The following is a 12,845-nucleotide window of genomic DNA, read 5'->3' as shown; positions in this document are numbered from 1 at the left end:
GATTCCACCAAAACAAAGACTTGTTAACTAATTGGCACGTATTAAAAGCAACATCACGTCACGGATCGGCAACGTAACAACAGCTTTTTTTTTGTGTACATTCCATTGTGAAAACGTTTCATGACATAGTTCAATGTGAAAACTACATGTAATGAGTATTTTTTGATGAAATTTAAACAACTTTTAGTTTTTTGATCCATACATATAATATTGTATATGGAAATTATATTGTTTAATATCTTGATTTTCTTCATAGCTTTGCAAAAATTTGCTCATCTTTAACAGCAAAAATGTAAATAAATTGAATAACTATGTGAATATTTAGCTTTAATTTGGTTTCTTCAAAATGAATTTGTCGCAAACACTTATCGAGATATAATCAAAAATGTAAAGTCTGTGCTTTTTCGACGCTTAAAAACTGCTTATATTGATATTATAGTAATGAGGGTATTAATGAGTGAAAGTGCATATAATCAGTACTTTTTCCTTTAATTATAAAAGTATTCATCAACAATAAAAGTAACAGATCTAAACCTCTATTAACAGAAAAAAAAAAATAATAATACTTCGTTTCCTTAAATCTAAATAAAATAATACATTTTGTTCACAACTGTTGAAAATATATATAAAACAAATAATATATCAAAAAAATTCTAAACGAAACAAATACCATTACGGTTGTATAAAAATATAAATTGGAAATGGTAAACAAAATTAAGCATTAACAGCATTGATTTCCTTCTTGAGAAGATAAATATCGCCATCGAAAGAGCACTGCTCGAAAAACAGTCCGTGATTCTTGGCCTCCTCCTCGGCGATGGTCTGCTGGTCAAGAGTCAATTTCGGAAGAGAGTACTGCGACGTTGTGGAATCTATCTTCAGACCTTCGCACATCCTCTTCACACACTGTCTAAAATTCCCGCTTCCCGCTACCAAAGATGTGGCCAGCAATTTATCACGAGCCTTCTGCTGCTCCTGCATTCTGCTCAACTCTAGATAGCATCTGACTATCTCCGGGCTATCTCTGTTCTTCTCCGCGGCTTGCCTCAATCTCGCCTCGGCAATTTTCAAATTATTCAGAACCATCAACGCTTTGGCATTGTTGTAGTACACCTTCGTTGGTACAGATAGATTCGAACCTTTGCAGATTTTGTAAGCGTTGTTGCAAGCGGTGCAGCATTTCTTGGCCTGATCCACCTTCATATAGCAAACAGCTAAATTGGTGTAGACGCGCAAGAGTAACTTCTGCTGTTCCATCTGCTCATCGTAATCGGCCAAATTGCAGCTCTCCAAATAGACGGAGACCTTATTGTATTCGCGGATGGCCGCTTTGTACAGCTGTCTCTGCGTCACCAGCTCCTTGGCCTTCTCGCACATCGCCAGGCAGTATTTGTAAATATCTTTGAAGTCCTTCTTTTCGTTGACTGCGATCTCGTCGAAAGATTGAGCCGCTCCGGAGTCAACGATCTTCGACAGGACGACCTCGTACAAAATCGTCGCGTTCTTCGGGATCCTATCCAGGCAACCCAAAGCGCCGAAAGCGTACTCCGGTGCTACCAAAAACTGCGATTTCTCGTTCAATCTCATCGTCTGTACGCCAATATCCAGCCCCACCACGACCTCACCTTGTCCAATACAGAATCTCTGCTGCTTATTACGAATGTAGGTTGAATCAAATGGCTCATCATCATATTCTCTATAAGCATTGTAATCAATGTAAACAACACTGCTTGCTGGTACAACATCACCAACACCTTTCCTCAAAATCCTCTTCTTGATGTAACCATCTTTATCAAGCTTAGTCATTTTCTCAGCGAGGATGGAAAAGGGCTCAGCATCAAGATACTCATCGTCATCTTGCAACCCAAGACACTCAATGTTCAGGTTTTCAGCCGCCAATTCTCCTCCATATCTCTTCTCTTCATCCTCTTCAGCATTCTTGAAATCTGATAGATTCACTTCGAAGGTAACATCTTTACCTTCCTTCAATTTACTAAAACAATATAAGAAATGTTAATTTAACCTCAAAAATACTGTATTAACAACTTACTTTAAATCGATGGGCTCTTTAAAGTTTACAATAGGCATATCATGATTCTCACTGTCAGAATCCATGTCTTTCTTATAAACTTTTACAAAAAGCGATAATAATATATAATAATTATATAAACAACAATTGAGCAAGAACACAAACTACCTGTAAACAGGAAGCCAGCACACAAGAGAAACTGCTGACGTTATTTTAAATTTCGTTACTTCTCGACTCATATCGTTTAGAAACGCTTAAGTAATTTAAATTTCAAATAAAGAAATTCCAAATAGACTAATTAATACTTATTCTTATCTAATACTACATAAAATGATATTAATTAATTAAATGTATATGAAACTTTTATTTCATAATGGAGCAATAATAGAAAATTTTTAGTTATTAAAATCAAAGAGTTTATCATAGTTAAAATCATATGTTTTTGATACTTCTCATAATACAAAATCAATAGTATACTAATTCTTTTATTATATTCTAGTAATAATAATTATTGCTATAATCATAAATAATTGGATTGAAAATCAATGTATGAAGCAACAAAACAGTTGAATCGTTATAGCTTGCTATTAAACATAGATCTTTCCGACTATTATAGTTCAAATTAATGAATTGAAATACTAAACCGTAGGATTTTCACGTAATTGCTGTACGTTTATATATTATGTATTTATAATTGAAACAATGCGAATAGATCTGTTCGTTGGAATACGTTATCGATTTGCGGCATTTCAAAATTGACAATGGTGAATCTATATTCAGTTTAACCGCAAATCGGATGAGCAAACAAACGAATTTTAACAATCGAGACTTACCTTAATGCTGTAATTTATCGAACGATACACGAATCTGCGTTAAATTATTTTCCGACCATTCCGATATGTACGCATAGATTTCGCGGCATTAGACGCGAATCAATATTTAATTAATTAATCCACCTTTAATTAAATACGCATTTGCAAACTATCGTTGAGAGGAGGAACGCGGATTTGTGGACTTTAGCTAAACGAGCGCGCCAATTATTATTACTGATTTTCCCATGTTTACCTTACTGAAATAAAATGTGTGTGTGTGTTTCAGGTCATTTTCTGTTGCTTAGGCTGAAATCTAAGAAGGAAATGGATTGGACGGTGACGAGTCCGTTGCTGGATCCGACTCGAGCCAGCTGCAAAATTCAATTCCGGATGTACCAGGAGAAGATGAACAGCAGTTTGGTGAGGGTGGTTTTGCATAACGTGCATAACGTGAATAACGTGACCCAAGTTATGCTGGAGCAGATACCGGGCGACGATGCCAGAAGGTGATGAATTCGGAATTAGAATTTGCATAGATCAAATTGGAGGATTGTTGTATTATTGTTCTTTTGTTTGCGGTGTAGTTGGATCAAGTACGAGAAGACAATCGGCACGATATCGCAGAAGTTCCAGGTGATGCTGGAGGTGGTTCAAGCGGGAAATTACGAAGGATTGGTGGCGTTCGATAACATCAAACTGTTGAAGTGTTACCCGGAGAGGGACAAGAGCGGACCGTGCACCCCGAATCAATACCAATGCAGCAACACGAACGAATGCATAAGCAACAGCGAGGTCTGCGACATCACCAGCGATTGTCCAAGAGGAGATGATGAGACTCAAAATTGCGGTATTTCGTACTTTTTATTTGGATCTCCAGATTATGATGTTGATTCCCTTTTTTCTTGTTGTTCTTTGCTGCAGATAAAATACCGTTTGGTGGTAGATGCAACTTTGAGCACGGATGGTGCGGATGGTACAACATCGATGGAAAAGCCTTGGAGTGGATCAGGTACAACGAAACTACAGCTGCCAACTCTAATAACACCGTCTTCGATCACACCTACCGCAATAGCACAGGTGAGTTTGCATTTTGATTCACTTGCAATCTCCAAATTGCGATGCATCCAACTTAACCATTCAAAATTTGATTTACAAGAAATCCTCAAAGGATACAAATAAGATTTACGTTAAAATTTAAAGTCACAACTTGGGATTTCAATTATTACAATAAATTACAAGATTTATACAGCTTTATCAATAAAGTAATTATATTTCTTGGAGTTTTATCATAAAGCTGTATATTAAATATTTGCTGTAGCTCTCATATTAGTTGAGAAATATGTTAAAATCTAAAGAGACAACTTCTTGAGATTTCTTAATTCCTACGTTGATTCGGACGTAAATAATGTTTCTCAAGATATAATATTTGTAGGACTTAGTAGTTAACGTGCTTTAATTATTTGTTAGGTAAATATTTATACGTGAAAGCTGTGAAAGGGAGCAACGCGTCGTTTGCGAGCACAGCAACCCTGAAGAGCGTCATATTTAATCCACCGCCCAGGGTGCACGGAAACACCTCATCAAGATATTACAATTCCTGCATGGTGAGTAATAAGGAGCAAATGAAACCAGGAAGTAAACATGAAACTAACCACATCTTTCTTTCTGTTTCCATACAGATCCGCTTTTATTTGCACCAATCCAGCAATCACAAAAGTGGTTTCATGCTACAAGTCACCGAGCTTCGTCCGAAAGAGAACGTTTCCACCGACCTATTTTGGAGCTTCAACAGCTTCCCGGATCCCTGGTTCCGGCAAGTCATCGTACTACCCAACATCACCTACAAGTAATACCAAAAGAAAATCTCTATGCTTACGTTTTTATTTAATTAATTTCTCTTGTTTGATTTATGCAGATACTTCTTGCATTTTGAAGTTCGTAAAGGTATAATCTTCGTGAACGACATCGCCATCGACGACGTCTCACTCAGTCCGGAATGTTTCGGGCTGAATATACCGAGCGAAGAGTTGAAGGGTTACAACTATTGGGATCCCAATACAGAGCCACCTTCGGAAGTCCAGAAAGATTTTGCCAACGAAACTTGTGAGTTGTTTAAGCTCGTTTAATGTCATAGAAGAGAACACGGTTTTCCTTTTTCAGATTATGAAATCTCTACTTGCAACGTCTCTGGCAGATTCGGACCTGTGCAAGATAACTGCACAACGGCTTACACGGGTACGGAGGTCATCGTCAGGGTTCTGCGGGAGCCGGGATTGAACGGAGTGCAGAGATGGATCGTCCCCTCCGATAATTATTACACGTATGTTTCATTATAATTGCTTACTTCTCTCTCTCTCTTGCTCTGTGTTTGCGCGAAAAGCATGGTAAATGGGACAGTTATGGACCATTTGTAACTGTTACATCGGGTGTGCACAGTATATATTACATATAAACAGACATTCATAAATTAATGCCATAACCCAAGCAGTTACATCAAATTATTAATTAAAACCTATCATCTGCGTAATGATAGTTTTTGATGTAATTACATAACGGTCTATTAAATAACGTTATTACACTTTTACAATTATTCAGTGAAGTAGAATCATATTAAATGCAAACCATGTTCTAATAATAGCTGCAATATTCATTGTAAAATATGTTGCAAAACGTTTTCCGATTTTATTAAATGAATCACTAAAATAAAATTCAAACCAAATGTAATGAAGCAATGAAAGATTTAACGCAATTTAATTGTAATTCGAATAAATTGCTGTAGACGTTTTCATATTTTCTTATTGTGTAATTCTTTTATTTTAGGTTTATTTTGTATGGAGCAAGCGGTGGTAAAGGTAGCAGCGGTATGGGTTCATCGAAGGGTGCAATGATCCGTGTCGTGTTGGAGCTGAGGAAAGGGCAAGAGCTGTACATGTTGATAGGACAGGAAGGGACGAGTGCGTGCGTCAAGATATTAGGCGACAAGACGAGTTCGGCTTGTCGACCGATGAGAGGGACTAATTACGATAATATTTCCGGAATCCGAGGCGTCCTCAACATGGAGATCGCCGATGGTGGTGGAGGAGGAGGCGGCGCCACATTCCTCTTCATTGTAACCATCAACTTTATTAACAACAACTTGTCGGTGTTTATTTCTTTTTTTTTTTCTCAGAAATCAAAGAAAACCAGAGATTTTATACCGATCGCCGTAGCTTCAGGCGGCGGAGGCATCGGGTTTGGAAAATTCGAAGATACCGGTCTCCAGCATGGACAGGGTATCAACAACACCAGAGCAGCAATTTCGGGGAAGATGTATGGAGAGAAGTGAGTAGATTTGATGTGCTTATGTCGGAGAGTTTTATTGAATGTTTGGTTTGAAAGATCCGCTGGTTCTGGTGGTGGATGGGAGCCGTATCCAGGGAAAATAGCACTGGATCATCAGTCGAGACAGGGTCAAGCCTTCCTCTCCGGAGCATTCGGAGGCGAAGCCTGCTATACATCTACACAAGGACAAGGGAATGGTGGATTCGGCGGTGGGGGAGGAGGATGCGTTTACGGAGGCGGCGGTGGAGGATATTCAGGTAATTGTTTTATTTACATTAAAGTATAGAAAACATCTATCTTAAACAAGTATATAAATTTTGATATTTATTCATATTACTATTACTACTTGATGATAGGTAGGTCTTCAAACATGTGGTATAGTTTTATAATATCTAATTCTGATAGTTAAATTACTCTTTAATAATAGGTGGATCATCAAATACAACGAACGGAGAAGGAGGATATTCGTATATCGATACATCGAAATCCCTGTCGAATTACTCTCAAGTAGAGTCGGGATACCATCGAGGACCTGGAGTAATCTTCATCATTCCCGCAGTGCCAGGATGCTTATGCGATTACAGATGTTTGGCGCTCGATGCAAAGCGTTCATTAACGACGTGCATATGTCCAAAAACGTGGATTCTGGACGATAATGGAAGGACCTGCTTGCCAAGTATTTCATTCACTCATTAACCCAAACATTTTCAACCGAACTAAATCCATTTTATTTGCTTAATAGGCGATAACGGACAAAGTTATCCAGCTTGGTACACCCATGTGCTCGTTGTCGCCGTTGCAGTTGTGACTATAACCATTGGATGCATCTGCTTTGGAATGTGTAAGTTGTTAATAAAATCATTTAGAAATTGTTATTGATGTTATATGTTTTGTAGATAATCGTTACCAGAAGAGGACAGAAGAGGTGATGCGCCGAAAAATGCTCACTGGTCCGGATTTGCAGTTGAATCGTCTTCGAATTGCTTCGGACAGCATGATGACAGAATACAATCCGAATTACGAGTTCGGAGGTGTCATTTACACGTTGAAAGATCTTAAGGATATACCTCGGGATCAGCTGAGATTGGTTAAGGCCCTCGGACAAGGTGCTTTTGGAGAGGTATATCAGGGTTTCTATAGGCAAAGATCCGGCGATACGGTGGAGCTTCCTGTCGCTGTGAAAACTTTACCGGAGATGTCAACGAATCAGGCGGAAATGGATTTCCTGATGGAGGCGCTGATAATGTCCAAGTTCAACCATCCGAACATCGTGCATTTCATCGGAGTTTGCTTCGATAAGCATCCGCGGTTCATCGTGCTCGAATTACTCGCCGGAGGTGACCTGAAAAACTTCCTAAGAGAGTCGCGACCGAAGCCGGAGAGGGGAAGTCCACTATCCATGAAGGATTTGGTTCTGATCTCTGTAGATGTCGCGAAAGGTTGCAAATATCTTGAAGATAACAGGTTCATCCATCGGGATATTGCGGCTAGGAACTGTTTGTTGACCACGAAAGGTCCAGGTCGTGTTGTGAAAATCGCAGATTTCGGAATGTCACGGGATATCTACAGGTATTATTTTTGTTAACATTTGAAATGGTTTTGGTTAACTGCTTTCGTTTTTGCAGGTCTGATTACTATAGGAAAGGTGGTAAAGCGATGCTTCCGATCAAATGGATGCCTCCGGAGGCTTTCCTCGATGGTATATTCACGAGTAAAACAGATGTTTGGTCGTTCGGTGTACTTCTTTGGGAGATAATGTCTATGGGTTACATGCCTTATACAGGATGCGCGAATCGGGATGTTATGCAGCTGGTGACGAGCGGCGGGAGGTTGGAGCCTCCGGCCAATTGTCCTGGACCGATCTACGGTATCATGACCCAATGCTGGCATCCGACTCCCGAACAAAGACCCACGTTCACGTTGATTTTGGAGCGGCTAGGCTATTGTGTACAGGATCCGCAGGTCATGAGCGCTCCTCTACCCATCTTCAATCGTCCGCCTTCGCACGAAAGGGATGCCACCGTCATGAGACCCAACTCATCCGACGACAATTGTCTGCAGGTATTGCCGTTTAATTAATCTCGATTCAAAACACTCGTTCATTAATTAACGAGAACAGCGATTCCAAACTTTTAGTTTGTCTGAAATATACATATAATCATCTCCAAATCAACGACAGCATTGTTAAATGTTCATTATAAAAACCAAACAATACTATTCTCTATTATTTCATCCAATCAAATCAACCACTGTTGTATTTAATCAAAGTCTTTGCGTACGAAATTCTAAAAGAAATGCAATATGCGTTTAAGATGTAAACGACTAAATTTTTATCTTCAATTTTTATAATTATACAATTGAGTTGTTACTAATTTTTTTTTATTATCTTGTTAGGTTCCACAATCTGCAGACTACCTGATACCAAATCATACGCCAATACCGGTGCCGCAGCATCAACCCACAGGATCGACATCCTCGATAGATAAACTGTTACCTGAGAAGTTCGAGAGCTGGGAGACATCATTCGTTCTACCACAATCGAAATCGACGCAGCCTCTACTACAAGAATCCGAGGTCAACAGCGAGGAAGCACTGGATTTGGTGAGACGAAATGCTTAAATCCAAACCAATTTCGTTACAATTTACTATTCATTTGCAGATCGATGCCGAAGAGGTCAATCATAAACAGCAACAAGCCTCGTCCATATCAGCGAAAGCCGACTCCAATCTAAACTCGGGCATCTCCTTGGACGCAGCGGCTTTGGCAAAGCAGGCCAAGTACGCGAACGTAAAACCCAAGGGCGAGTTAACGGGAAACGGGATCGTGCAGAACGGAACCTTCCCGAATCCATCTTCGAACTACAAAAACACATCGGAGATTAGCTGTTAAGCGCAGTGATTATTATTTATTCATTTGAAGAAAACCCCAACAAAAATAATAGTTTCGTTTTATTTTCTTCTTTGTTTTTTTTTGTTTCTTCAAAAGTTAACGCTTGATCTTGTTGGCTTCGAGGAATTATTTTGTGGTGTGGTTTAGGAGCGGCAGGGAAAACGGAAAGTACAATATCACAGAGTCAAGCAAAGAGAATGAAAATATATATATTTTTATCAGAAACTTTGATGCAGTATTGTTTAACGAAAATTATATTGTCGAGAACAGCGAGTGATTGATTATCGGTTGTGAATGTTACGACCCCTGAACAAAACAAACAGAAGCCTCGAACTTGGATCTCCTTTTGGTATTTTGTTTAACTTTTATTTACTTTACTTTCTTCCTAATTGGAATTAGAAGTCCTGTCCACTAACGAGTAATTTAGATTTAGTACATGTGACTACTATGATGTGAAACAGCTATATACTGTTAGTCTCTAAATGAACTTACTATTAATGAAATACATATACTTGATGCAGAGAAATTAACGTACTCTCTCCATTAAGCGAAGACATATATGAACAGGGTACTCATCATCAGTCCATTACTCGATCCACCACTAATCCACTGATGATGAAAGATCCGCGCATGCTGGATCCTCCGTGGATGATCGCATCAACCTGCTTCGATGTTTTCTTATTGATACATCATCAGTGAGGCTCCCAGCTAGACGATAAACACGACCATCCACCTAAGAGCACATACAGCATTCGCGGATGTCCAAAAATTGTTTGTTTAGAGCGTTAGTTTCACAGAAAATTATTACAAAAAAATAATAATAATACGTAATTAAATGTTTAATAACAACAAGAAACAAAAAAAAAATATATTTTTATTGATTCTTTCGTTTGGGCTTCAGTCGGTAGTACATTTAAAAAAAATGGTTGTGGAATAACTTGAAGTTTTGCTCATTTCGCTTTTCAATTTTATAAAAATGAAGGAAAAAAAATTATGATAATTAATAATGATGATATATTAATATTAATAATAATAAACAAAACGAGGATGATGAAAAGTAAATACATTAACGAATATTTATATGAAATATGGGAGAAGGAACGAAAAGAAACTAAACTCTGGTTGTGGTTGAAGATATGGTATTATTTTTTTAAATATGTTTAAGTGGAAAGAGATTTGTTAACAAAAAGGGAATGTAAGAGAAACACATTTATTGGTGCTGGATGTATTTTATTTATTTGTTACATATATATATATTACTTGTTATATATATATATATATTTGGAAGTGAAAGACAAAGGAATTATAAGGATTATATATTAGTTACAGATTAGTTAAGATTATTTATATGTAAGTGAATCGACTAAAAGAAAAGAAATATTGGGCGAGTAAGCTTTATTCCTAAACAAAAAAAAAAGAGAGAATTGTATATAACATATATAATTGATGTATTACTACTATTGTACGGTGTGGAGGAAACGAGTGGGATTGATGGAAGTTGAACTAAGGTTGTTGTTGTTGTTTTCTTTTTTACTTTACTCATCGATTTGTTTTTTTGTTTCAAAAACAAATGCAACCAGAACCGTTTTGATTTTGCGGCAGAGTGCAGCTTCTCAACCACACTCAGCTCTCTACTAAAAAAAAATTTAAAAAAACAAAAGAAAGATACAGGTGGTTAGATACGATGTCTTGATATTCCTTCGATTACCACCGCGTGTTGCATATACAACCCGTGGCAAAGTTTATGGAACATGCTGTGCTATTTGGAATATCAACTGAAATATATAAATAGATGTTAAAGATCACATCCATTTCATTCATTCCCAACCCTACGCGCATATTAAATCAATTTTAATTCTTACTTTATTATATTATTATTCTTTATTAATTTTCGTTTATAGTCCGAAATGTTAATTTAAATTAATGACCAATTCAGAGAAATAAACACCAATTATATAATATAATATAATTTCTAATTTAAATCGATTAACATAATTCAAATTCATCAACAATTCTTTCGCACACCGAAAGATGGCAGCTTCGTTAAATTTTGTGTTATTTAAGTTAACAAATACCAAAGTAATTAATTAAAGTAAATGTATTATAAATTAGCATCATTTTAATTAAGTGAAATATACATTTAAATCCTTATTTCACAATTTTTCATCTTCCAACCTTGAAATTGTCATAGTTAGATGGCGCATCTTCAAACAAACCATATGTTTGTAGAGTTGCATAACTAAGAATATTTTCTTCAGCGACATCTCTAAGTTTTATTTGAAAGTTTGTAGTTCAAGCAATTGTCCGCTGTTTATTAATAATTACTTCAATTAGAGAAATATATTGTAAAATATAATTATTTCTACGACATTTACATATTTATTATATAATAGAAATTGTATTTAAATTTTGTTAAAATATAAAAATTTTCAGATTTTAGTACTATTGATTTTTTTAACTTGATTTTCTTTAATTGGGCAGAAAGACCTATGATCAATAGCCCTTTGTAACTGTTAATCTTTTGTTTTACTATTATTATTGTTCTGAATGAAAATGTTTAATTTTGTTTTTAACTGTAATAAAGATTATTATTATTTTATTACCAATATTAAAATACAAATTTAAGACTAACTTTACATAAAGTTGGGATTAAATGCATTTTGGAAGAGCAACTCAAATAAGAGAATTTCGTAAGGTTATTAACTGTCCAGTAGCTGCGACCGTGTTTAATCGAATCGTTAAGTAATACAATACATTTATTTGGAATGTGTTTCGAGGTCGAGTTGTGCGCATCTTCATTGCAGTTGACTGCGACACGAGGCAAATGTACGAAAATTCGCATACATTTCGTAATTTGAATCTAGATTAGATCATAATTCCATAATTCATTAATCAAATCTAAAAATTATAGATAAACAGCCACAAATGTTTACCTAAAATCTCGTTGTTTTGGTTTCATAATTATCGTCGTTGTCACAAAAAGTAAACATTTTGACGACACGTATAAATTTCGATAGTTATTTCATAATTTGAGTCTTCACATTGCCATCATTCATTCATAATATCGAAAGATACACATTGACCTTAAATTTCGTTACTTTTTTAAATATTATTTATAATTGCGTTCAATTGCAACGTTTCGTAACAAACCTTTGTGTCACAGGAAGTAAACAATTTGGCTACGCGAGAAGACACGTAGCAATTTCAAATTATCAAATCGAAAGACACAAATATTTACCTTACTTTGATTACATAATATTATTTATAATTGTGTTATAACACTATCGTTGTTAACATTTGGCTTCCAGTCAAATCTTGAAATTATTAACGCAATTGAGACAAATTTTGGTTACTTTCATTGCGTAATATTATTTACATTCGTTTTGAATTGAATCGTTTCATAGCGACGTCGCTACCACAGGAAGTAAACATTTGGTTATAAGAGAGATTTAGTATTGTACTTAAAATTTGGTTCGGTTCTTGTGCCGAGTCGGTACAATCGTAGCGAGTAAAGCTGATTGCGTCATGACCTTACAGAATTATTCACACGGATCACATATACAACAAATTATTGTTTACAATTGTCCATGATAAATTCGTCAAGGCTGAGTAGAATTGCAGTTCACACATACTCACCAAGCAATAAACATGACTATTTTTTCTGTATAAATGGAATTAGTTGTCTTTATTCTTGGTGGGTTGAAAAATGCAATAAAGCTTTCCTTTTTGGCTGCCAATCTGGATTATAAATAGAGTGGATTTCGGAGTAGAGACAAATTAACTTCGGTACAAC

The 12,845-nt window shown here is 36.4% G+C and overlaps 2 protein-coding genes across 2 annotated transcripts in view; one reads left to right on the top strand and one right to left on the bottom strand.

Annotated features, from left to right (window-relative positions):
- LOC108557067 (leukocyte tyrosine kinase receptor) overlaps positions 1–9,221 on the top strand; it is a 26,767-nt gene extending 17,546 nt beyond the window's left edge. Inside the window, exons 2-17 of the mRNA XM_017913453.1 lie at positions 3,128–3,347; positions 3,426–3,688; positions 3,763–3,918; positions 4,309–4,445; positions 4,521–4,687; positions 4,757–4,944; positions 5,002–5,161; positions 5,662–5,950; positions 6,011–6,162; positions 6,220–6,419; positions 6,590–6,838; positions 6,905–7,003; positions 7,059–7,731; positions 7,788–8,223; positions 8,557–8,763; positions 8,822–9,221. Coding sequence (XP_017768942.1) covers positions 3,128–3,347; positions 3,426–3,688; positions 3,763–3,918; positions 4,309–4,445; positions 4,521–4,687; positions 4,757–4,944; positions 5,002–5,161; positions 5,662–5,950; positions 6,011–6,162; positions 6,220–6,419; positions 6,590–6,838; positions 6,905–7,003; positions 7,059–7,731; positions 7,788–8,223; positions 8,557–8,763; positions 8,822–9,052 — 3,827 coding nt within the window. The 3' untranslated portion in view covers positions 9,053–9,221. The remainder of the gene's footprint in view (positions 1–3,127; positions 3,348–3,425; positions 3,689–3,762; positions 3,919–4,308; positions 4,446–4,520; positions 4,688–4,756; positions 4,945–5,001; positions 5,162–5,661; positions 5,951–6,010; positions 6,163–6,219; positions 6,420–6,589; positions 6,839–6,904; positions 7,004–7,058; positions 7,732–7,787; positions 8,224–8,556; positions 8,764–8,821) is intronic.
- On the bottom strand, positions 639–2,188 carry LOC108557068 (inactive peptidyl-prolyl cis-trans isomerase FKBP6). The gene is made up of 2 exons (XM_017913454.1): positions 2,051–2,188; positions 639–1,993 (listed from the first exon to the last, which is right to left on the bottom strand). Exons 1-2 carry the CDS (start codon positions 2,113–2,115, stop codon positions 715–717), a joined length of 1,344 nt encoding a protein of 447 aa, XP_017768943.1. The 5' UTR covers positions 2,116–2,188; the 3' UTR covers positions 639–714.
- Positions 9,222–12,845: the final 3,624 nt, after the last annotated feature.

The sequence above is a fragment of the Nicrophorus vespilloides genome, unplaced genomic scaffold (genome assembly GCF_001412225.1).
Source record: "Nicrophorus vespilloides isolate i.1.1-1 unplaced genomic scaffold, Nicve_v1.0, whole genome shotgun sequence".
Lineage (NCBI taxonomy): Eukaryota > Metazoa > Arthropoda > Insecta > Coleoptera > Silphidae > Nicrophorus > Nicrophorus vespilloides.
This window is presented reverse-complemented; position numbering and strand designations above follow the sequence as displayed.

Excerpts from the sequence above, each read along its gene's own strand:
- LOC108557068 (XM_017913454.1), bottom strand. The coding sequence starts at position 2,115 with ATGGATTCTGACAGTGAGAATCATGATATGCCTATTGTAAACTTTAAA. Across the intron at positions 1,994-2,050 it reads AAAGAGCCCATCGATTTAAA|TAAATTGAAGGAAGGTAAAG; the intron begins GTAAGTTGTTAA and ends ATATTGTTTTAG.